At 45.4% G+C, this 24,208-nt stretch overlaps 2 protein-coding genes across 2 annotated transcripts in view; one reads left to right on the forward strand and one right to left on the reverse strand.

Annotated features, from left to right (window-relative positions):
• Positions 1-8,390, forward strand: LOC115328264 (probable 28S ribosomal protein S16, mitochondrial). The gene is made up of 2 exons (XM_029989478.4): positions 1-112; positions 7,922-8,390. Exon 2 carries the CDS (start codon positions 7,932-7,934, stop codon positions 8,292-8,294), a length of 363 nt encoding a protein of 120 aa, XP_029845338.2. The 5' UTR covers positions 1-112; positions 7,922-7,931; the 3' UTR covers positions 8,295-8,390.
• LOC121045539 overlaps positions 4,163-24,208 on the reverse strand; it is a 25,354-nt gene continuing 5,308 nt past the window's right edge. The window contains exons 3-16 of the mRNA XM_040498443.2: positions 23,969-24,138; positions 20,869-22,806; positions 20,694-20,804; positions 20,456-20,548; positions 20,127-20,240; positions 19,817-19,997; positions 19,003-19,095; positions 18,859-18,929; positions 16,979-17,153; positions 15,105-15,281; positions 11,893-12,008; positions 10,613-10,752; positions 7,208-7,361; positions 4,163-5,456 (exon numbers count right to left, since the gene is read on the reverse strand). Of these exons, the coding sequence (XP_040354377.1) occupies positions 5,305-5,456; positions 7,208-7,361; positions 10,613-10,752; positions 11,893-12,008; positions 15,105-15,281; positions 16,979-17,153; positions 18,859-18,929; positions 19,003-19,095; positions 19,817-19,997; positions 20,127-20,240; positions 20,456-20,548; positions 20,694-20,804; positions 20,869-22,806; positions 23,969-24,138 (3,685 nt within the window). The 3' untranslated portion in view covers positions 4,163-5,304. The remainder of the gene's footprint in view (positions 5,457-7,207; positions 7,362-10,612; positions 10,753-11,892; positions 12,009-15,104; positions 15,282-16,978; positions 17,154-18,858; positions 18,930-19,002; positions 19,096-19,816; positions 19,998-20,126; positions 20,241-20,455; positions 20,549-20,693; positions 20,805-20,868; positions 22,807-23,968; positions 24,139-24,208) is intronic.

The raw sequence follows: 24,208 nt of genomic DNA on the forward strand, positions 1-24,208 counted from the left end.
CATTTATACATAAAACAATATGGTGGCGCCCAGTGAGGTGTGCGAGTAACGTGCGGGGTGAGGGCTCTTTCGAATTCGTGTTCTCGGCTATCGTGAAGGAGGATATTTACAGGTACAGTACATATGTCTCTGTCCATCCTTCGTTTTTAAGTGTTCTTTTATGACTGCTTTTAAAATATTCTCCTAAAACTGAAGGTGACCGTGTCGTAGCGACGGCACATGTCGATCCTTTGGATTTCCCCCGCCCCGTCCAAATCAACAACCGCGTTTAACGTTCGTGTTTAGACAGCGTAAGGTCGGCCTGCTCTTGAGGTATGGCGGCACTGGTTGACAATGTAGATGATACATTTAGCCAGTGCAGCACCACTGCTAGCCTGTGTTCTTTAACGTGCACCACGTAGTAATGATGCACGACCGCGCGCCGGTAAGGCTCTCATCCAGATCGAAACGGGCAGTGGTTGGGATTGATCCCAGGGTTCTGCAGCGCGAACTTTCGCTCCACGTGCTCCGAGCTGCGGTGCGCTAACGCACTGGGTTAGCGATTCCCCCCCTTAATTAAGCCCTGTCGTAGAGATGATGGGCAAGGTTGAACCTCACCGTACTCCAAAAAGGTTTTGGAGAAAAGTCTGTCCCAAACAAATATATATCAAAAGAAATTCCTGAAGCGTTTAAGAGCCCGATTTCTTGTATTCTGCATACAAATGCACCCTAGGGCCCCTAGGAACGGAGCTCACCAGCCGTTAAATTCGAACCACTCGTGCTTTCGGCCAAGTGTGTGAAAGTACTTAGGCACCTCGGCAGCTTTCCGCCATTTGTGACGACTACAAAAGACAATCCCCGCTGTATTATCGTTTGTTGAAAGATAATACTTGTAGCAGGGATGCGAAATTGCCTTTTAAGAGCTACGTTTCTATTTTGTGCCAAAATATATACCGTAATATTCCGAGAGATGGCGCACCTAAAATCAAGAACAAATTGTATGAAAATATGGAGTAGGCTAACTTTCGGTGTACAGTCAAAAAAAATTTGAAAAAAAAAAAAAGGAAAGAAACTGAGTAAAGATGACTACTTCCCAGTCAGTAACATTTGCTTATATCCCGCCATAGCTAATTAGCTGCATTTATACCGAGCTAGGAGTGGGCTATCTTTTGTTGTCGAATAAGATATAGCAAGTCAAGCCAAAAAAATGGGGTGGGCTGTCTTGGGGGTGGGGCATCTCTCGGGATTTTATGGTAATAATATGCGCCGAGAAACGGAGAGGACGAGACGAGAGCATGTGAGAACGTCATAACGTGGAACACCGGCGTTCTGCGTTTGGCTCTCGCATTCAGACACGTTTGACGAGTGCAGTGGATACATAGGCAGCTAGCTTTAGGTCTACCCACTAATCATTCGAATCAGAGCTCGGCGTTGGGGCGTCCCCACGGGCCCTCGGCACATAGTACCTGGCAAGGTAAGGACGGTAGAGAGGAGCTTCAGTTGACTCACCTCAAGTTCGAGCTCCTTACTTTCAATAATGCTTCAATATCTCCTCTACCTCGAGTGCGCACGCGCAGCTAGAGTATGGCAAAAGACGCGGAGGACATGCTGGAGGCTGAGTGCCGGAGACATGCCCTGCTGCTCTCATTTTATCAGTGACTATAATATTAATCGCTCTTATTGTCATGCAGTGTCGTGCGCTCATCTTTTCCGTACCGATCACAACACCGGTTAACTTTTTTTTATTTCTGGGATGCCAAGATCCCGTAGAATGAGTTATGACCAAAAACAGACGATCTGAGAAACCTCTTTAGTGCACCTTTATTGCTGGTGATAATGAGCATATCTTTATATCGGGGCATCTTGCCAGGAGCTCGGTGTTAGCCTTCGCTGGTTTGTGGCTTCTGTTTCCAAGGTACTTACACTTTGCTTTGTCTGCCAGCTTTTCTCTAGGATTGTCCAAATAATGGTTCCCATTAAATACCCTTGTGTCATTCATAGTCTTCATTGTAAAAGTGAAAGCCATAGCAAACTTTCATTTTAAGTATTGAAGCTAGGGACGATATTGCACTATTCGATTCAAAATATTATTAGAAGCTTTTGATAAGCCACTAGCGCCATGTAGCGGCTCCTAGCAGGAGCATTTAGGTAGCGGCTCCTAGCAGAAGCATTTAGCGCACTCATTGTCGTAGCACCCGACCATTGTTTTTAATTAATGTCAGCTTACCTGAGCATTGCACTGTACAAAACATTCGGGGCCACAGCTGATGCTAACCTTTTTTACGCTAGAGAAAAAAATTCAAAACACAGGCCTCTCCATGCACAGGCGAAAACATCCGCAATCGTCTTATTCCCAATAGGCGTACTCGATCCGTCAATGAGAGAAGCACAGTCTGATAAAAAGAGATGCGAAAAATACTTACCACATAGATTTTATCAATTAATGACACTGGTGAACATTTTCCCATAGTAATTTCTGGACCTTCAAACACAGAAGCATTCTGTAGAAGCATATTTACAGATAAAGAAAAAACATGCTGGTGTATTGCCATCATTGCTGTTTGCATATGTGGGGACACAATTGAATCCAAGCTACTTCTGATGGTCGAATCACGTGAGAACACAAACAAAGCAACACTGGGTGTGGTTGTTTTTTTTTAATGCCAAGGTATGAACCCTTTACTCCAGAGTGAGAGGCGGGTGCATTAGGTAGTGCAGGGAGCGGACAGCACATCATTATGCCCCGTAACACTGACACTGCCAAGGCGGAGCGATGCAAGCTTTTTAGGCGTCACATTATTTAAGTTTGCATACAATATCATTTGGCATGTCTTTCTAGCTTTTCGTACAGACTCGTGCTGAGCCGTTTGTTGGGTGCGGTAAGAAGTTCCTTGCTCCATGAACTTCACATGTAGTTCAAACTCCTTAGTTTGAAATGGTTAGGAATCATTCTGGATTAATTAAATGGGTTAACTTGTTTGGTTTAACGTTATCTAAGCCTATTTGGTCTTTCATGCCGTCAGTGAAGTACTGTGATTGCTTAGTTCTTTACAGCACACTCTGAGTAAGCTGAGTGTTAAGTATTCGTATCGGCAACAGTTTGCGTGTGCCATAGGGAATTCCGGGTAGGATTTGTTCACTACATTCTGACTGACCGAATGATTGTGTGTCATACTTTTTTTAAAATAAATGTGTGTTCTTTTTCTTTTATTTTAATAATTCATTTTGATGTCTTGAGGTTCACGTCAGGATTCATAACTCTGAGGCATGAAAATACCGTTATGGGAAACACCCCTTGGTAGCTTACAATGGAGAAAAAGCGAGGCGACGTTATTTGATTTGATTCCTCGATTTTACCTCACCTCTTGCAAAAACTCCAGAGTTAAGCTACGATTGAAGAAGGTCTGGCATACCTATTTTTTTCCAGCTATAAAAAGTGGTGTAACTGCATTCATTGCCCAAGAGTAAGAGGGTGTGATGACATTATGGAAACGGGGAAGCCCCTAAGAACTTGTGGTAAAACCTTGAGCACTATAATTTAGGCAAGAAATAGCCTTAGTAAGTAAAAAAGAAGAAATTGAGGGGAAGTTAACAAGAACTTGAGGCCGAGTTTTGGAGTGAATAAAACAAAGAACAGAAAAGATCCAGTAATCAGCTGAGAGCACCTCTTACACTTTTTTGTTTTGCGAGGCAACTAGCATTTTTCAATTTAAACCTTTTCAGGTAAGATATGAAAGATGTTCTATCCAAGCTGTTCTAAATGGCGGCATAGCAGCCCCCCAATACTATAGTTACTAAACAGAGTACAAACATACAGAGCCCAGATTCCCAAAACGTTCTTACGACAAAAAAGATAATATATTTATCTTGTGACAAAGTTACAAACTTTTGAGTATTCCCGAAGCAAAATGTTCGTAACTTTTGCGTAAGTTACTATGAAATCCGTAACTTACGCAAAACTTACGAACATTTTGCTTCGAGAATACTCAAAAGTTTGTAATTTTGTCGTAAGTTTAGAAACTTTTTTGTCATAAGAAAGTTTAGGGAATCTGGCCTCTAGTTTTTAACTGTATGCTAGGATTGTGAAGGAGCTGCAAGATCCTACTGGGGAGGGCTGCTGTATTTTAAAAAAGGTCTGAGGACACTTGAATTTGAATCATTGTGGGAAATGCAGACATTTGTGTCATGAGCAGTCACCAAAGTTTATTCATTCACATAGTCAAGAAAAAAATGAATGGTATGAAAAAATCATCCACACCTGTACACATGCACACAAAAGATGACCATTTAAATTAGGTGAGCAGTGGGCTTGTTTGTCAACAGATGCTGTGCCCCACAAACTGCTGTCTAAGACTGACTAGAGAAAAGAAACAAAAGTGCTGCCATTAAGGGTTAGATTAGATGAGGTGGAGTTATTAGTAGAATTAGTTTAATCAGTAATCATTGCAGAATGTACGCGATTGATTCAGGTGCTGAATTTGTTCTAAGGACACCCGCACCAAGTTGGATGAAACGGATTATAAAAGCTAAATTCGGTATAACACAGGTGTAAAGATTAATATACACATTGGAATAACGTTAGCATAAATGTTAGATTGGCATTTGCTCGCAAATGTTTGTTGAGCATAAAAGCGAGCGTGAAAACTACTTTTCAGGTTGCTAACTTTCTATGAAGTACAAACTTTGTGAGGAAAATGCGAGAAGCCGGGAAGCCACTACTGGCTTCAATGTCATGTCGTATGGCTATGAATGACAAGTCGTAGCGGTTGAACCAGCCTTCAGAGTTGAATGAGGCTAAATTTACTTAAAGGCCGACGTGCAACATTGATTTTCTGCAAGGCAGAAAATTCTCTCGGTTGCCTCCTCTTCCAAACTGCAATGGTAACGGTGGAGGGAGATGATGCGGGAGAGGAGAGGCAAACAAACGTGTAAACTGTGACGTGTGCATTGACCTTTAATGACCTTTAATGGTATGCAAGGTGCATCGTGAGCATGTTTAAACAGAGAAGGTGAAGTAGTGCACCGAGCAATTCTAGGTATAGCCTAGGAATGCACATTGCCCAAGTACCGCACTCCGAATGGGCTTGATACAAGTTGAACCGGAGGCGCCGGAAGTGTCATCATTTGAAGAGTTGCCATAGTCGAGAAGCACCGTATGAAACCACACGCACGCAGACACACATTCATGCACACATGACGACACGTTCCGCCGTAAAATGGTGGCCTCGCAAAACGTATCTCAAAAAGTATCACAGTGCAAGTTTGGCTAAGGGCGAGACCCCCTGCGACGGGAATTAAACTACAAAAAGATGGGAGTAAGAAGGGCTAGGCAGTCGATAAGTTGGGGCAGTCTTCTTCGTCTCGACCGTCGTAGCAGTCCCGTGTGCCGTCGCATAGTTGAGATTTGGCCATGCATCGCCCCAGGCGACAGCGCACACCGTTGCAGCTCCCGAGTGGTTTGGGCACTCCTTCTGTCTCTGGATAAGAAATGAAGAGGGTAGAACACAATCATGAAAGAATGAACGACGTTTGCAATTCCCTGTCATGCCGAATTAGAGCACAGCTCTTGAAAAGGAGGAAGGGAGGGTACGAAGAGGCAAATATGCCCCTCCTCCTCTCCTTCTCCTCCCCCTCCCTCCATCCCCCCTTGTTACGTTACTTGTGAAGGTCGTGACCTTCGTTTCACTGTGAAACCTTCACGAGTGACCTTCGTGACCCTCGTGATGTCACGTCTGACGTCATAATGGGAAACGTCCCATAATGCAATGCGTGGTTACGGCGATGCCGCTCAAGCCGGAAACGGGCGCCTGAGAGCTGCACTCTAAAACTGTGAGACTATACTTCGTATCACTGTAACTTGGCAAAGATTGAATGTGACGGCCCCCTCAAGCCAATCAAAGCAACGGAGGTGAGGCGCGTGACGGCCCCTTCCAAAGGTACAGGGGCGAGAGCCTTAACCCAGGCAGTTGGAGAAGAGGGGGAGGAGAAACTCCCTTCTTACCCTCTTTTGTGTGTCCCAGAATTTGCCTTTGCCCCCTGGAAGGCTAGCCCTCGACTCAAGACTCTTACGAAAGCGGCTTTCCTCTATTTCACACCTACGGCTCCGACAGCACTGCGCACAACCCGTGAGATAGGGCACAATCACGAGTCTCTTTCTCTGACGTGTCAATTGGCTCACTGGGATTGTAGCCTTCGCTGTTCGCTAAAATAAGGAACAGCACAAACACGCACTCGCATACACAGCTGAAAATTTCTTTGTCAAGAAACCTCCTAAATATAGTCTGAACACAAGGTGAAGACACAAGAAACAGAAAAAGAACACAAAACAGAGGGTATACTCCAACACCCGCTTTGCACCTGTCGTGTTTGCATCAACTTGACCCAACCAAAAAGATAAGAATAACCTTCTTTCCGTTCCCTCCACCAACCCACACACACACATACAAAAAAGAAATCATAGACTATAAACCTGTACAAACATTCTCAATTTCGGGTACAGTCTAAAAGAAAGCCCATTCACTGCATTTCTATGTTTTTCGTAATTATGTTCAATTTACACCAGCTCGTTTTCGCACTTACTTTTTGTTCGAAGAGGATAGCACTGCATTACATGTATTGCTTGTCTTGTATGGAGTGGAGTCCGTAAAATGTGTGCCATATTTGCTGGTCTAAAAGTCTCATTGTTGTGTGACTTTCTATAAATGGCAGTATACTATACTTTTCTGTAAGTCCCACTTGTTGGTAAGGATGGCTGGCGGTGTTGCTGCAGCCACGGAACTACACTGCTACACTGATCGCCAGAAGAGCACGCCATCGGCGAAGGCTTTATCGTTCCTCTTGTCATAAATATTGATATGGCCTACTACACCTTGCACAGTAAAGATCCAGACGTATTTAGGCTGCACCATTGAATAAGATGCACCGATAGAAATTGGGGAAAATAACTGCAACTGACACGCCACGACTAACAAATAACAGCAACTAACATAATCTATCAAAGCAAATGAGGCATTGGAAATGCCCCCTGCTGTAAAGCGGTTTATACAGGAAAGTGCACACAGTGCTTAAAATATTGACTGATATGAGAGTACATAATGAAGGTCGCATCCTAGGCACATTGGCAGCCATTCTACCAGTGCATTAATGCTGCTTATTTCTGCAGGCGACTAACAGTTTACACCACAATGCTAAAAGAGCCTTTTACACAGGATGGGAGAAGCACACTTACCCATCGTGTGGTGGATCCAAGGAAGGTAGCGCATAACCTTGGTGTAAACGCCAGGCCTGCCTGGCCTTCCGCAGCCGTCGCCGTTGCTCGTGACACCCACCAGGGACCACCGGCCGTCTGCTTTCTGGCACATGAGGGGGCCCCCTGAGTCTCCCTGGGGCACGCAGAAATGGGAAGCACTCTTAGTAGGGTTCATTGAGCCATACACTATTCAACTCTGGGCCATAAACCGATTGCAGCTTTTGATGGACTGATTCTACGAGGAATACCCAAAACTTGTTGAACCACCATTGTTTTCCATCATCGACGAACCATATACGATGGGTGTGTTGAGCTGTTTCCATTTTTCTTTTGTTCTCGTGGGAGTATTTAGGTTTTTCATGCTCGTTACCGAATGAAACACCTCTGCTCACGAATGCAGATGCGGAACGACTCTCTGTGTAATAAAGTAGAACCAGTTGCAGCGGCGTGCCAAGTACAGTGATGTCTCGTTAATGTGAACCCCGTTACTATGGAAACCTTGCTATATAGGCACCATCTTTTGGGGACAAACTGGGTAAATATGTGCAGTCTTGTCTCGTTATTATGGAGAAGTCACTTGATGGCCCATTTCGGGGGGAACAAAGGTGTCCATTCTAACGAGACGTGACCGTGTTGCATTCTTTTGTAGCCTCTACCCAGCATCACTAACATATGTCACCCTCCCCTTCCCAGGTCTTGCAGCATGCCGCCAGGCATCCGCATCCAGCTGATGCTGAAGGGTTGCGCCAACCGGCCCGTCTACCACATTGTGGCGGCGTACCGGAGTCGGCGTCCCCACGAGGAGGCTCTGGAGCAGATCGGCTCGTTCGACCCCATGCCCAATGAGCGCAACGAGAAGCTGGTGGCCATCAACTTCGACCGGCTCAAGTACTGGTTCGGCCAGGGAGCCAGGCCAAGCAGGGGCATGGGCTGCCTCCTGGGCCTTGCGGGCTACACTCGCGTGCACCCCCTAACGTACATGAGGGCGTGGCGAGCGCGGCAGGCTAAGCTCAACGAGCAGAAGAAGGAAGAGGCGGCGGAGGGGAAGGAGGCTGCTGGCAGCTGAGGGCGGCATATCTGCATGTCTTGTAAATGTTAAAGGTTTCTGATGTACGCATAGATATAGCTTGGTTCGTGTATAAAGGATTCTTTCGCCAAGGAACTGATGACTGATTCATTGTTTCAGTTTGCCTGTTAGCAGCATGGCCTTGGTGATGGTGCATACCTACATCCATAAATGAACAACCTGTGAGATTAAACATGTTAGAATCTACTAGAACAAAAGTGGTATACATGTAGCTTGGGGAATGTATCGGGCAGAGTAGGAGTTGATCGTTAATGTGAAACATTAGGTTCAACCTTAATGACATACATAGGATTTGCAGCACATTCATGTCATCAGTTCATTTAATTAAACATGACCTGAAAGATTGGAAGAAAAACATCCTGATACCTCTGTTTGTCTATAATGGGTAAGTTGCTACTGTTAAAACGATTGTCTTGTAGGCTCATCGAGCAAAACAATTAGGGCTGTGTGAGGCTCCTCAACAAGAAACTAAGGACAGGTTTGTTTCCTGGGATATTGGTGTGCAGTACTGTTGCAATGAGCCTTTACCAAATTGTTGCCATCTTAGCTGGTTAGAAGTTGTAGACCCAGCATAACATTTCAATGCCATTAAGGCAGAAAAGTTCTACTAATGTTTCTAAAATATTGGATGGAATTATGCAGAAAATAATGTGCATATTACTTGTATAGAATCTGCTTTTTTCCCCTAAGCAATTCTTGAGTTGTGCTAATTTTGAAGTCTCAAATTTTGATTTCAAGATTTGGTTTCTTCAGTGAAGTTTGGTTTATTGCTGCTGTATCTGGCAGGTTTGGCACCAGAATATACTACGCTGTTCTTGTCATCAAAAGTGTTTTGAACTTTTAGCAGTGAGAGTTTGGACTATCTTTTTGCAGTGGCTTGTGATGTATGTAGATCTAGAGCAGGAGACTCCCAACGTTTTTGACTAAAGGACCGGATTGGAGACCTGCCACAGTTTGGAGGGCCGGAAAGTACATAACCATAGATATGATGAAAATACTAAAGAAACAAGCCTGAAAAGCATTTAGATACAAAGATTTAAACCAGAGCATTAATTTTAAAAAAAATGTAAGGTGGATGAATATGTGTAGTTCCTTTTTAAATGCAACATGTTACTAATTATAATATTACAAGATAATTGTGACCCACAGAACTTGCCAGGGATAAATCAAAGTGCATATGAGCTTTCACATATTCACACAGGGCAGAAGACATGGGAATGGTAGATGTGATGGCAATAATATGCAAGAATTATTACACAAGACACTAAGCACGATATACTTGAGAATGCAAAGGAATTTTATTATAGTTACACAGACATCAAGCAGGGAACTACGAGTAGAAAGGATAGTGATGACAATGTGCAATAAATAATATTGCAAGAAAACTCGCATTTTGATGCAGTTTTTCTTTTTTTCTCATTCTTTCTAATATTTTAGTGTGCGTCGTGGCGCCATTTGTTTTAGGCGCTTGTCTTCGCGTTTGGCCGTGCGCCACTGGAAAGACCACAGCCATCCGCGGGCCGGGCTTTGGAGATGCCGTGATGTAGCGAATAACTCTGTTGCCGCCTGGTAAGTTCTCAGGCTTATTTGAGAGACATTACTGAGAGTTTCCAACTGCCCAATCGGGGTCCCATTATTTATGGGCCACATTTGCAATATGAGCTGCGAGGAGGTGACGAAAGCGTTGATCGTCTGCAAACGTCTCTGCCTTTCCTCCTGCTCTCCTCATCACGCGAAAGCTCTGCACATGCGCACGTGCAACCGATTGCCACAGGAGGTGTCTGCCATTAAATAGCAAACGTTCCCCATGGTTTGAGATGGAACCCCTCTTTAATCTAGGCTCTCTGGAGAAGACGGGGGCATGTTGGCACCATCTATGAGACTGCCCTGGAACTGCACAGCACTAGAGCAAAGATTCTGCAGTATTTTGGGAAATAGTTGTTTACAACATTGTCAAACCTCTGGGTTCTTTCGAAAGAGATCACAAGAGGTTGTAAGGCACTCGGTTGTAAGCAGTCGCAAGTGTCAATCAGCCTTGAGTGTTATCACTCGGGAATTGTGTCTGTAACCCCAAGCTCTTTGTCATTAAGTGGAGTTGCCCTTTGTTCTGTGTAAAGGCATGCCATGGGAGGTCATACTTCATTCTTTTCACAGCAGTGAATTGTGGTATGCATTATATGCCTATTAATATATTGCATTTTAGATAATCCGAAAAAGAAGGTTATTTTGCTGATGAAGAGGTGTTGCTTTTAAACTATGTTAGTTGAATGGACCTTTGCTTTCTCTTGCCAGCTTACCAGGCAGGCATCTCTTCCACCCCTTTCATATCCAGCACAGAACATGTTTTCTGTGATGTTGTAAAGCGGGAGAAACAAGGTCCTCCTTCGGCACTCTTCAGTTGTGAGCACAGGCAGCGGAACTTCTTGAAGCGTGTCAGCTGCAAGGCACGAGAAAAGAAAGTACTGAAAATACCGTGACACAATTGTACCATCGTTGCATTATAGAACCAACAGCCATGCTATTCAACTTTGACTGTCTGTAGCTTGTTATGAGCCATTTTATAGTTATAACTGTTTATACATGTGGTGTGGTTTTGACAGTGGATTTAATGAGTGAAAGGAACCTGGCACTTGGAGCAAAATGTTGCCGTAGAAACAGTTTTGTGTTTGATTTAATGTGGCAAATACTGAATGGACCTCTCCGATGAGTATACATTGTCATTGTATGGAGTCACTTCACAAAGTTTCACCCTCATACTGCCTGAACCCCAAAACAGGTATTACGTAGGGCTTCTGAAGATTAAAAGTACTGACAATTTGAAAAAGGGCTTTTGTTCTATGAGTCTGTGGAGGTTGAACAGAATGTAGCATGCAACTTTTTATGGGAGTCCTTTCCTTGGCCACTATTTTGAACCTATTTGACAGTTATAACATCTTGCATGATCAGGTGAGTAAAAAGATTTAAATAGTTCTAAGTTGCTTCTTGAAAACACTAATATAAAACACTTGTGTACAGTGTTTTGAGCAGGTATCTTCTGGAAACTCATGGTAATTCTAAGAAGCAGTTTATTGCAAAAAGTTAAACAACCCTTCAGTTGCAACAGTACTAAAAAAAAAGAAAACAAGCGAGCTGGTGGTGATTCATGTTAATAAAAACCCGAGACTCAGGAACACAGAAGGGATTGTGTTGTGTTCGTCCCCTTCTGTGTTCCTGAGCCTCGGGTTTTTATTACCAGGAACACTTCAGTTATTGCAACTATTTGATCTCAAAGAATTTACTTCCTATGATAGGCTTCATGAACTCACGGGGTGAAACAAACCCACTGTATCATACTCAACCAAATTGAAAAACAGCGCGAATAACACACGGACAAGGAGAAGAGAACACACAGGACTATTTCGCGCTGTTTTTCAATATGGATTCATACCAACTAGCCCAACTTTCCATTCTAGTATACTCAACCAAGTACAATACAATTTTCACATTAAGTGTGGATCATAGGGATTAACAATTGATGCTCCTTCATCACGCGCTCTTTTTGTGTCACACTGCGGACAGGAAATGCGAAGGGACTTACGGAAAAGCCGTCCAACTTCAAGAAGCTTGCCCCAGCCGACAGCGACACAAAATGACGTATGGCGGGGTCTGACGGTCTCACCATCAGTCGGAAGGCAGATGGGCCGGATGTAATCGCTGAAATATGTCAGAACGTTAATTAGCACCCGACACTCCGCGGTTACACTTAATTCAAAATTTCCCTGCAGCGCGTAAGTGCAGTGCGGAAAATCGCGGCTACAGGGCTACACAATTCGGGAAAGTGGAAAGCTGCAGGCTGGCAACAGCTGTATGTGCTCGCCTGTACAGGGAATTACGACTTTTTAAAACAATACCCCTGGAAATGACATAGACTTTTCCGTGTGACAGGATTATTGATTCTTTCTTCATCAGGTGAATTTAATATTCACATGGGATTTTACTTGCGCAGTTCCAACGTCGCTCTTACGGCAAAAAGAAAAACAACAAAAAAAATTGTGGTCGAAGTTGAGGTGTCTGACGTCGTAACTTCGAAATCGCAAACCAAATCGCGCCGTGTGTATCGGGAGTCAACGCGATGAGCAAACGCGTGCGGTTTCCCCGCACTGCTGCTTTCCCGCAGGCCACATATGCTTGTGGGGAAACTCTTTCCAGTGTGCCTGGTTGAAGTGTACACCTGTTCGTTGTAAGGCGAAAGAAACGGGGTGAAAGAAATTGTTGACGAACTTTGACAATTAAATACTGGTGATCTACTTGGATTACATCAATATTTTTTGTGTCTATGGAGAGCCCAAAACACGCTGCTAGGACGAGAAGCCTCTCCCACAAGCCTTTTACAGCCCTTGGTTGGTAGTTGCCTTTTCGCCACTCGCATACTTCCCAGCGTTAACTGCGCTAAGCTGGAAAGAGTGGAGGGCTTTGCCACGGCCACTCGATCCCCCCTGTGTGGCCGTGGCTTTGCGATAGAAGCTTATCCTGCAGTATCGTTTTTAATGACCTTTCCTCAAGCCATATGAGTATGCTTGGTTGTTGTTGTTGTTTTGCTTTTTTTTTGTTTTTTTTCCTTCCAGTTTTGGTGACTGTTTGCAATATACCAGCTGCGACCACGATTCTCCCAAGTGGAGGGGGTTATGTGGCGGGCTCATATAAATTTTGCAATGCCTCGCGCCAAAAACGTGATTTTCAGTTTATCGTAAGATCCCGACAATTAATTTTCAATAATAAATGTAAAAAAAAAATGAAAGCCGTTTACAACTCCCTGTAACACCGAATTAGAGCGCAGCTCTTGAGGAGGAGGAGGAAAGGGTACTGAGGGTCACGTGTTCTGGGGGGGGTCACGTGACCCCTCGAGGTCACTTGACCTTGGTGGGGTCACGTGACCTGGGGGTGTCACGTGACCTCGGGGGCGGTCACGTGACCCCCCAGAGAAATTTTCCCGCTAGATTTAGCGGGTAAGTTTTTCCGCTAGATTTAGCGGGAAAAATTTTCGGCTAGATTTAGCGGGGAAGTTTTTCCGCTAGATTTAGCGGGGAAAATTTTCCGCTAGATTTAGCGGGGAAATGTTCCCGCTAGATTTAGCGGGGAATTTTTCCGCTAGATTTAGCGGGGAAATGTTTCCTCTAGATTTAGCGGGGAAATTTTTCCGCTAGATTTAGCGGGGAAATTTTTCCGCTAAATTTAGCGGGGAAATTTACCCATAATGCACCGCGCGGTTACGCCGACGGCGACGCCGCTCAAGCCGGAAACGGGCGCCTAAGAGCTGCGCTCTAAAACAAAACAAAAAGTTATGTTTGGCAGAGTATTGCGATACGAGTGAAACATTGTAAATGTATTTCACTACCCATATACAAATACATTTTAAAATTTTATCTCGGTACAGAGATATGGATACTCAAAAGTATCTCTGAGATACTATAGCGATACATTTGTATCACGATACTGTTCAGCACTAAAGTAACCCCTTTTCCGCCAACAAAAAAAAAAAAAAAAAAAATCGGCGGCGAAAAATAAAAGAAAAATGAAGGCGATATTTTTGCTGTTATTTAGTTACCGTAAATAGGGGAGGCAGCATCTTTAAAATGGCAGCGCTCTTAGCTGCTAAAGGAGCTGTGCAACGATTTTAACGTTGAAAGAATTGGCATCTTCTACTTTTGACATTGTTCACCCTGTCGCAAAGGGCAGAAAACACACCTCCTTCCTTCGAAATGTTGCGATTCCGCCGCGTAATGGCGAGGCAAAAATTAGAATATTCTCCGACCAGCAGCCGTAAGCGGCGGTCATGAGAACCACGCGGCATGACGTCAATGGGGGTCTTGTCGAAAGATAGCCAGTTGTGCGAATACCTGCTCGATAAAAGGTAACTTTTTTGTAAATCATGTCGTTCCAACATAAATATAAATGCGTCAAAAACCTGGTATCATCGACGAAACTTTTATTATACGCAGTTTTAGTGGCGCCATCTATCCTAGGTCCACAAAACCGTCAGCTCTATCTGCTACCGCGAACAGCCGCCAGAAGCCAAAGGGGGAGGGGGACAGGGCCGGACGGGTATGGCCGGACACGGATGAGACTTTCCTCCTTTCACCATACTGTTCGCGCTGCGCCCGCCGGCACGTGGTCACGGGGTCGCGAGCGGATGAGTTCCCGCTGCTCCCCGATGGCTCTAGAGAGAGCTTCAGCGGAACCCCGCGCCACCCCCATTGACGTCACAACGCACGTGACTCGGAAGATGGTGAAGGAGTTGAGAGGTGCCGAAAACCTCAATCTTTGTCCATTTTTAAAATAAAAACAAGGACATGCAGGCAAAAGCGGCTTTTTGTTCTTTACTTCAGAAAGGTCGGGACACCAACTCCCAAATTATTTAAGCAAAGCGCTGAAACTGTTGCACAGCTCTTTTAATGAGCATGCCATCAGATTATTGTACTCGAAAGGCGTGAAGCCTGGATAATGCAGGGATCAGCGGGACAAGAGTAGACGAGTGGGTTGACGCGTTTAAAAATGGGCGAACATCAATGCGTGATCAGCAACGGTCGGGCCGCGTTGGGACGGCCGAAGCGCTGCTGATTACACATTGATGTTCGCCCCCTTATTTCTGATGTTTGCTTCGAACCTTTCATGCAGATGAGGCGAGCGCGTGCAGCGTGGGTACCTACGCTTCCAGGATCCTCCTCGGTGCTTTGGTAATTGGGCGAAGGGTTATTTGTCGTAGCGTTCCCATCCTTTTGAGTTTCGTTTCTCTTGGGACCGCAGACTCACCTGAACTCGACGGGTTTCTCGAGCTTGAGCAGGGCGATGTCGTTGGCGAAGCCCTTGTCGACGTACTGCGGGTGGATGACGGCGTGACTGACCCTGGCCACCACCTCGAACGGCGACGGCATCTCGGAGCCCCGACGGAGCATCCCGAGTCGCGCCGTCCAGTGAGACGTCAGCGTGCTGGCGGACGCCGTTGAAGAAAAAACGGCCATTAGAACTTTTTTTTTTTTTTTTCCTGCCAACACGTTGAACGATTTCTCTCAAGAATTAGAGCCGCGAACCGATTACAGATAGCTGTCTTTCACATTTCTGGAAATACGGGCCCAAAGTTTCTTATTAAAGCTACGCATTGAATGAGATAATAAATTAAGTACTCCATCCGTCGTAATTCGTGGCTCCATGCAGAAGTCGATGTCGACTTCTGAATTCCACCGGTATCAGCTGTGTACGCTTGATTAACACGGACGGCAGCTTCCCTAATCGCCCCATCAAACATATCACAGACAGAAAGGCTGTTAGACTCAATTCCGTGTTTATTTATTTTTATTTTTTTTTTTGCATTTACGTTGTTTTTTTTTTTTTTTGTATTACCATTCTTTCATCGTATTTACTACGCATCTCTTTTCTTCTAGATATTTCACCTCGTCTGAATCACTTGTACAAGATTGCCCGTTTCCCCTGACGCACTGCCTCATTTTTCACTCTTTTTCTTTTTTTTCGGAACAGAGTTGATGCTACAAGCGCGAGCATGTGGCCCTGACCAGTGCTTGCACTGCACGAGCGCACGTGCTTGGCAGGGACGCTTAAAGCCTGGAGCTCGCGCTCGTGCTTTTGTTAGGTGCCACTAAGATATAACATAATTGCTTACTATTGTTTTTGTTTTTTGCCTTGCTGCTTTTTTTTTTTTGTTTACAATTTTTTTTTTCAAATGCTCAGTCTAATTTATTTTTCTCTTATGTAATGACATTTCTGGAACTAACTTTTAAGGTATATAAATAAATTAATGAATCATTAAATATACTGTAGCACTTGGTTTCGATACGTTAAAACTACATGCTTAAAATTGTATCCGTCGACACGGATTTGTAATTGAACGTTGTGACGTTTATTATCCTGGAAGTAGTAGTAATATGGTCTCGCTAACAACCGTTACTGCTTTCGCTGAGTTCCTTTACGTCCGTCTTTTCTTTATATTTTCTTTATATTTTTATTGCCCACGGTTTATTGCTGATTGCAAGATATTATTCCCTCTTTGGCCCTTCTCTAAGGAACCCTTACTGCGTTCGTGAATATTATCAGCCACCGCAGTTGCTGCATTTCCGCTGCTTGTTCAGCGTTGGCAGTGTATGTCAGATCACAGCGTAACAAATGCCTCAATTACGGCCGGTTTACTACGGTTTGTATTTAAGAGAAAATGAATGAAATGAGTTTATTAAAAATATGCAAGGATATCGACCTGCGTTGATGGGCAAGAAAATGGGACCTGGAAGAGATCAAATAGACGAGAAAGAAAATAGTTATAGATAAAGAAAAAAAACTGCCTGTCCCTTTGGCACATCCCAAAAGCGCATAGCCGTTGTAGATCCTCCTTGACGTCACGTAGCATTGGGATGTAACGTGGTGCGATGACAGGTCACGCACGTGACATCATGACTTCATTTTGACATCTTGGTGTGACGTGCAGACCGTCACGCTGATGACGTCACACTGAACATCTTAAAACGCTGATGACGTCACGTGAATACCACGACGTCATCGGCGTGACATCACTATTGAGGGCACGTCGTATGGACACAAAAGCGCTAAGAGACATGGCCCTATATATGCTATGCATTAAAAAAGAGAGAGAGAGAGAGAGTGGTTAACAAAGGGCTCACTTGTAGAAGCAGTGCCCCGCCGTGATGAGCCACTGCGACCCGACCAGGGCAGCCCCGCACTGGAACTCGCCTTCTTTGTAAAGGGCCACCTGCCAGGGCCAGGACCCGGGAGCGGAGCTGTGGCCGCCCACGATGCGCTTGCGCACGAACGTGCCCAGAGGACGGATTCCGCACTCTGGGCGATAAAGGACACGCCGCTAGTATTACACGTCTTGGTGCTATCGTATCAAGTCTGATAAAAATGGATTTAAAAAGCGCGTATATTTTTTTTATTGATGAACGATATATGCCAGTGTCCGAAATGTTAGCCCCCAGCGATGAAAATGGGAAATAATAAACTCAAACTCAGGATATTTTGAAGAGATGGGCTGCGCATAAAACAGGATTTTTTGCTTTTTACGGAACTCTTGGCATGGGTGTTGTACTTGAACCATCAAGGCTATGCATTTCTGACGTTCTCGCACTGCGATAAATGCTAAGATTTACAAAGAAAAAACAAATCGGGGTCTTGCGAAAAGCGCAGCCCCTCTACTGTGTCATGGCGTCAGCATAAACAAACATGGCATCGCCTATGGAAGAGAGAAGACACTGGTCTACAATGTCGTATGGTTATATGGATGACTATCGGGCCGAACGTGCACAAAATGAAGTTCAGAAAGCACTTCGTGCCTAGATCGGTAAAATGAAATTAAATTGCATTTTATTTCTTCGAAGGATCACCTGCTTAAAGATGTGACCTTCTGGGGCAGGTCGATCAATAAGAAAACAAAAGGAAAGAAAAACGGGTCACGTCAAAATAATAACAAAACACAGCATAAAAAAAAATTGAATCCCTTTTCCATCAAACAATGTTAAGAAAAAACACGGAGAAAGTAAGTCGTAACTCAGAATCAGTCATTTCTGTCGCAGCAAACAGATCGAAAAGTTGTCTGACAGCAATCTCACATGGAGATGCACTCCACAAAGAGAATGTGTGCTCTGTGTCTGAGCTGTAGCCCCTGAGTAGTAAACAAGGCGCACAACGGCCGGCTGTCAGTCGTCGCGGCTGGAGGCCAAAACGGGCATCTTCGAACGGCAGATGCCACCGAGCGACTGGACGTGGGCACTTGGCTAATGTTCCCTGGGGCACCCGGACGCCCAATGTCGAGATCTGATTTAATGAATGGAAACATGGTATGTCTCAGAGTTGCGACAGCCTTTCACTAGATAGCGAAAGCTATCCAACCAGACTTTCTAACACTGCCACTAGCTCAGTAATGTTTACTCACAGGAACAAGTCTCCTGTGAGTAGGCATTCCAGTACTGCCACTAGCTCAGTAGACTTTCTAATACTGCCACTAGCTCAGTAGGCTTTCTAATACTGTCACTAGCTCAGTAGGCTTTCTAATACTGCCACTGGCTCAGTAATTCCTACTCAGAGGAGACAGCCAAGTCTACTGTGAGTAGGCATTCTAATACTGCCACTAGCTCAGTAGACTTTCTAATACTGCCACTAGCTCAGTAATTCCTACTCACAGGAGACATCCGAGCCTCCTGTGAGCAGGCATTCTAATACTGCCACTAGCTCGAGTAGACTTCCTAATACTGCCACCAGCTCAGTAATGCCTACTCACAGGAGACAGTCTGTCTCGACTGGTCAGTGTGTACCAAGCGAAAAACAAAAACGTCCATCGAAATAAAAATAAAAGCTCTTCGGGCCCATCCTTTTTATATTTTCTAAACGTTTCCGTAATCATGAATTGTCCCCGGTTTCTTGTCATTCTTGATAGAAAGCTCGGGCTAGGAGCTCACACACTACAGCGTCAAAACTGCGTCGGTTTTTTGTGGGTTTCGAACATCCGCTCTTCAACTGCATATTACATATTCGGTGAACAGCTTACCTAGCGTGGAGCACGTGATGTGAAGGACCTCCTTCCTAGGGCAGTTGGTTTCCTTGTACATGAGAGCAATGCTGGAATAAAAGTTCAATTACATTATTGGTTTCTATAGGTTACCGATCGTAAATGGTTCCGCCTGAAATTTACCTCGATTTGTCTTCGTTGTCTTGCCTCATCTCAAAGTATACTGTGCCTTCCTTACGAGCCTTGTCTTTGGTCCTTCGGATGGCGAGGACTTTTCTGTCGAAATTGCAAATAAAAATAATGATGTATACCTTGTAACAAACGTACGGTGCATTATGACCTAAACTGAGAATGTTCCAATGGGCTCTAGTTAACCTTTTTTTTTATTTAGATATATATTTTACAGCCACATTCTCGGGACGTCTCTATCACTGTTGATATCTTTCGAAGTATCACATCGCCCTATGTGTAGTTTGTTCGCACGGAGTTATCGTTCGTTTTGTCTTGCCCACACGTTCACTGCAATTTTATGCGGGTATATGTATACTTTTTTTTAATCTTTTACGGCTGTGATCCTTGTGGATTTTTCGTGTTCAGGAAACGGAATCGCCGTCGTTTTATTCCGAGACTCCGCTTGAGCAAACAGATTGAGCGCAATCGCTCAAGAGATTCACTGTTTCCGAAAATGTGCAGTATGATAACGCTCCATAGATGGCTCAAGGCAAGGGAGGGGCCTGAATGCTTCCACGTTAACATCAAATGAAAACTTTAAATTGATTCACTTTAAAGCTGCCAAGCGAGAGCAAAGAAAAATTAACAGGCACAATGTCCACCTGCTTTTCAGGGGTGGTCTGCACTGGCAATTTCGTCGTGTGATATGTCTCTTAAGACCGAAGATTGGGCTAGTTGGCTAGCTATAATCTATAAGGGTATGTCTGGTTGACCGGCCGGCCGCACTTAAGAAACAAAAGAAATAACCCGACGAGGGCGTGAATACCTGTAAGAGAGCGTGTTGCAGGCCGCGTGTCCGATTTCTCCCAGCGACCAGGTCTCGTTGCTGAGGTAGCGTGGGAACTGGTCGATGCAGAGCTTGCCCCAGATTCCGTTCCTCTTGAGTTGCAGGTAGCCTTGCCCGGAAGACATGGACGTGGACTCTTCCCGTTCGTCCACGAGACCGACTGGGAATTACAAGAACAATTAGTTTATTACGCCGTGTTCTCTGCCGCAGACAATTATTACGTTTATGTTATTTTATTTCTTATTTTTTTATAACGAAGGGAAAGGTAAAGTCAATTGCAGCTGATTACCGCATTGAACTTCGTCCAGGCCGTAAGGACAGTCGTGGTTCCCATTGCAGACTTTCTCCTGTGAGACACACTGCTTCGCCCCAGGACATACGAACATCCCAGGATCACACCAAGCTGATTTAGTTTTTTAGGAAGAGTAGGAGAAGGGGGGGAAATAAAACGAGGGTGACGGTCAGTAAACGTACAGGCGAGATGGTTGTAGAGTGTCGCTGTGGTTCGTCGTTTATCACGCAAGAAAAATTAGGTCAGTACTGCGGCAAGTTTTGCGACACTAAGTAAGTCGTGGCAGTTGGTAAAGTTGGCTAAGGCTGTTATCAGCGTTAACTTACGACAATATATTTCGTCGGTGAAATCCCAGCAGTCGAGGATGCCGTCGCAGATTTTGTGGTGGAGTTTCTCGTGTTTTAAGTAGTCCTTGCATGCTGAAACCAAGGTTGGAGACATGACTTTTCCGCGCTGACTACATATCAGAACTGCAGGTTTTTTTGGGGGAAATCACAAGGGCTTAAAGATGTGACATTTCTTGCACTTTCTTTTGTTAACTCCGTTCTTAACAGCAACACTTACAGCAGTTGCGTTCGTCAGACCCGTCCCTGCAGTTCATCTTTCGGTCGCAGAGTGCAGTCTGTGGCACGCACTCCCCGCTTTTACACTGTATCTCTCTCAAATAATCGCAATCTGAAATAAAACGCCACTGTCAGACGATTTACGCGGAAATAAGCGTTGTGTTTCGAAATCTCACCTCGTCGTACCGTCACTGTGGTTGGCACGACCAGGAGAGTCGTAGACGTATGACCGGGACCACTTCTGTCTTCGTAGTGCTTCGTGATGTCATTGTCGTGAAGCGAGTCCTTCGGCAGGGGCGCACTTGTGACAACGCTATATGTGACCCTCGTGACAACTTGCAACGTTGGGGCTTCAGTAGTGGACGATGGTCGCGAATGCTTGTCCCCGTTTTTGCTGACCTTGTCGAAGTACCCTCCCTTCTCGTCGTCGACCGGCGTGTACTTGGAGTCGTACGCGTCCGCCTTGGAAGGCAGGTCTCCGGAGATGAACTTGGCGATGCCGCCGGCGTTCTGAGCCCCCGAATAGATCACCGAATGAATCTCGGAGTGGTCCCCCGAGCTCGTGCTGACCGTCTGGTGGACCGAGATGGACGTGATGTTCAGCTCGGGATGCTTGAGATGGTGGCCCTCCCGCGTGCCCCCCAGCGGAATGAAGGCGCTCCCTTTGTTTGTGCCGTGGATTCGGATGGGTTCGCTCGGCGGGTCACCAAACTGCGGAACTCCCGGAGGTCTTCCGGTCGGCCTTCCGGACACTGGCGCTGGTTTCTGCGGTCGGTGCGGTACTGCCTCGGCCTCCGCCGTGAGGTCGATGAATTGTGGCTCCGGCCTTGCGGGTCTCTCCTGAGCACGAGTACGGTTCTTGGGCCGTGCTTGCCCACTCGGGGCGTTCGGAGGTCGAATGTAAAGACCGACCCCGATCTCGAACTCGGTGGTCGAGCTCACTGGACGTGCTGTCGTCGAGGGCTCTTTCCGTCTGTTGTTCTTGTGGACGGAAGGCTGCGAATTGATGAAGAGCCCCGCTCCTACTGAGAGTTCTGTGGTGGAAGACGTCGGCTCGCTGGGTCTGTGCGTTGACTCGTCTAATGGCTCGGGCTTCTCAGTGCGGTGCGGGACCGGTATCTTAGGTTCGGTTTGCGTATTTCCCCGCAGAGGCGACGTCTCCGATTCTATCTGCCAAGCGTGACCCACGCCTTGCTGAGCAGGATTCTTGGGGGCATTATCGGACGTCTTGATCGAAACTCCGGCTCCCACTGTGATCTCGGAGGTTAAGAGCGGCTTGTACGGTGGTCTTGCATTCGTGACCGATGGCTGCGCTTTGACTTGAGGAATTGCAGCCGCGTGTAGGACCTGCGCAGAACCGCTGGGCGGTAGGGCCGGTGCACTTGCATTCGCTCGCGAATCTGATTTCTCGACACTTTCAACCTTTTCGGGCATCGTTGCTACGTCATCCGGCGGGTGTATGTTGATGAACGAAGGTTTCAGTGCCTCCGGGCTTGTCGTCTTATTTTTGGAAGGTGCTGACGGGATTTTATCCGCTTTCACTACCACGCCCGCTCCGACTGTCAGTTCGATTACTTCCGTGCCGGTGCTATTCGTAAACCTATCTTGACTAGAATGTGACTGCGAAGGTGCATCAGAATCCAAATTTGTTACATCCAGTGGTTCTTCACTGTCCGATTCACGAGAAGAACTGGGTGAGGGCAAAACTGTCGCGGGCGTCCTTGAAGAGTTGTCGGCAAAAGTTAAGTTGCGTGTATCATGAAATGACTCATCGGACGACTTGATGGGGGCGTCTGGAAGCGTATCTGAGTCGTCACCCAATTCGGTCGGGCCGTCGTCCCACGTGGTTCCTTCGACGTCCGCGTCTGTGTCCTGCTGCTCCGGAAAGAAAGGCTGCCAGGAATTGTATTCGTCGGGACCCAGGGAGCTGTCGTTTTCGCGTGGGATTCTGTGACCCGTGCTGTCAGCGTCGTTTTGGTTCGACCAATAATCTCTTGTTCCAGCTGGCGGAACGTCGTTTTTGTCGTCTCGCAAATTATTGTTCGGGTCCGGGTTTTTATTTGCGACGTCTTGCTCCAAGTCGCTGTATGGTAGCAAGTTGTTTTCGGACATCTCTGAAACGTAAATAATTTGAATTAATTTCCTTGAAGGGCTCAATGGGTAGTTTTGGTATTTTTTTAAGAATGAAAGTGTTCATTTGAGAATCACAGTATAGTTGCCTCTATTGGTGTACAGTTTTAAGACCTGTAGTTAGTTCGCATACTACGGAACGCAAAAACACAGGGTTGTTATTGAAACAATATGTGCTAAACCAAGTTCAATCCGGTAGATTGCTTAGCGAACAAGATATATACCTAGCCCTTTTTTTTTTAACAACTAGCTTTCGAAAGGCGACGACTTGCATCGTAGAATACAAATCGTAATAATTCCTGTAATTATGACGCTTATTATTCTGCCGACATCCATTTTCATCGAACTACTAACTTAACTGCTCAGAGTAATCGTAGCCTGACGTACAATATGTCCGGTAATATACATATAATGTGATAGACGTACGATCCCTTCTGACCGAGATGGAAGTGAAGTCATTACGGGAGTCCATTTAGATAATGCCAGTGATGAACGCCGTTCACTCGATGGTACACAACTACTGTAACCTCCATTCTTCCGTAGTAAACTATAGAAGAATACATCGCGTTGGCCAAAGACGGATCATGCTATTCGTTTTGAACGGCCAAACTAACGATAAACATAAAATGTTTCCCACCATCCCTACGCAAAAATAAATCGACGAAAGCACGATTGATTCCTAATTAACGTGCAAGTGATTTGGAGCTTTGTGCTATAACGGCTTAATTTAATCAGGACTCCCCATCGGCAATGTCAGATATTCCAGCCGGGTGGGCGTTCTCATTTTATGCCCTTAACATGGGTAGTGCGAGCGCCGAAACGTCAGTGCATGCCAAATATTGGAACACATGGTCAGGATCGCTAGCTGATTTGTTATTCTCTTAACCTTCTTGGTTCTAAAAACTTTCCAAGGGCCTCCATACAATATACCAGCTGCATCCGTATAACTGGTTTATCGCCTGTTTTAGTTGGTTCGCAGCGGCGTATTAGCTCTCCGTACATTACGTTTCATGAGTGATTGTCATGGCCACGCCGCCTTCTTTGAAAAACCTTTTCACTGTAATTAGAGTGCCCAGGAAGGCGTTGAGTATTATTAATTGCGTCTCCCATTTCTCGCCTTCCTGAACGAGTGATGTCCCATTTTACCTGTGAGTTGAATGGCGTTCTCGTCAATCTTGAGGTTGCCGAACGCACCCATGGGTCCTTTCTCAATTTCCTCCTGTAGCGTTTTCTTGAATTTCGTTTCTAGGTTGTTGGCAGTTGGGGTGCGTCGTTTGTCTATCTCAAGTTCAAACAACACGATGAGGCTCCCTTGCCTGCAAGTGTCCAAAGCGTACGAATCACAACCATGACGATACTCAGTTAAAAAATAAATCCAAGAAACCA

The sequence above is a fragment of the Ixodes scapularis genome, unplaced genomic scaffold (assembly GCF_016920785.2).
Source record: "Ixodes scapularis isolate PalLabHiFi unplaced genomic scaffold, ASM1692078v2 PGA_scaffold2__306_contigs__length_199485367, whole genome shotgun sequence".
In the NCBI taxonomy this organism is placed as follows: Eukaryota; Metazoa; Arthropoda; class Arachnida; order Ixodida; family Ixodidae; genus Ixodes; species Ixodes scapularis.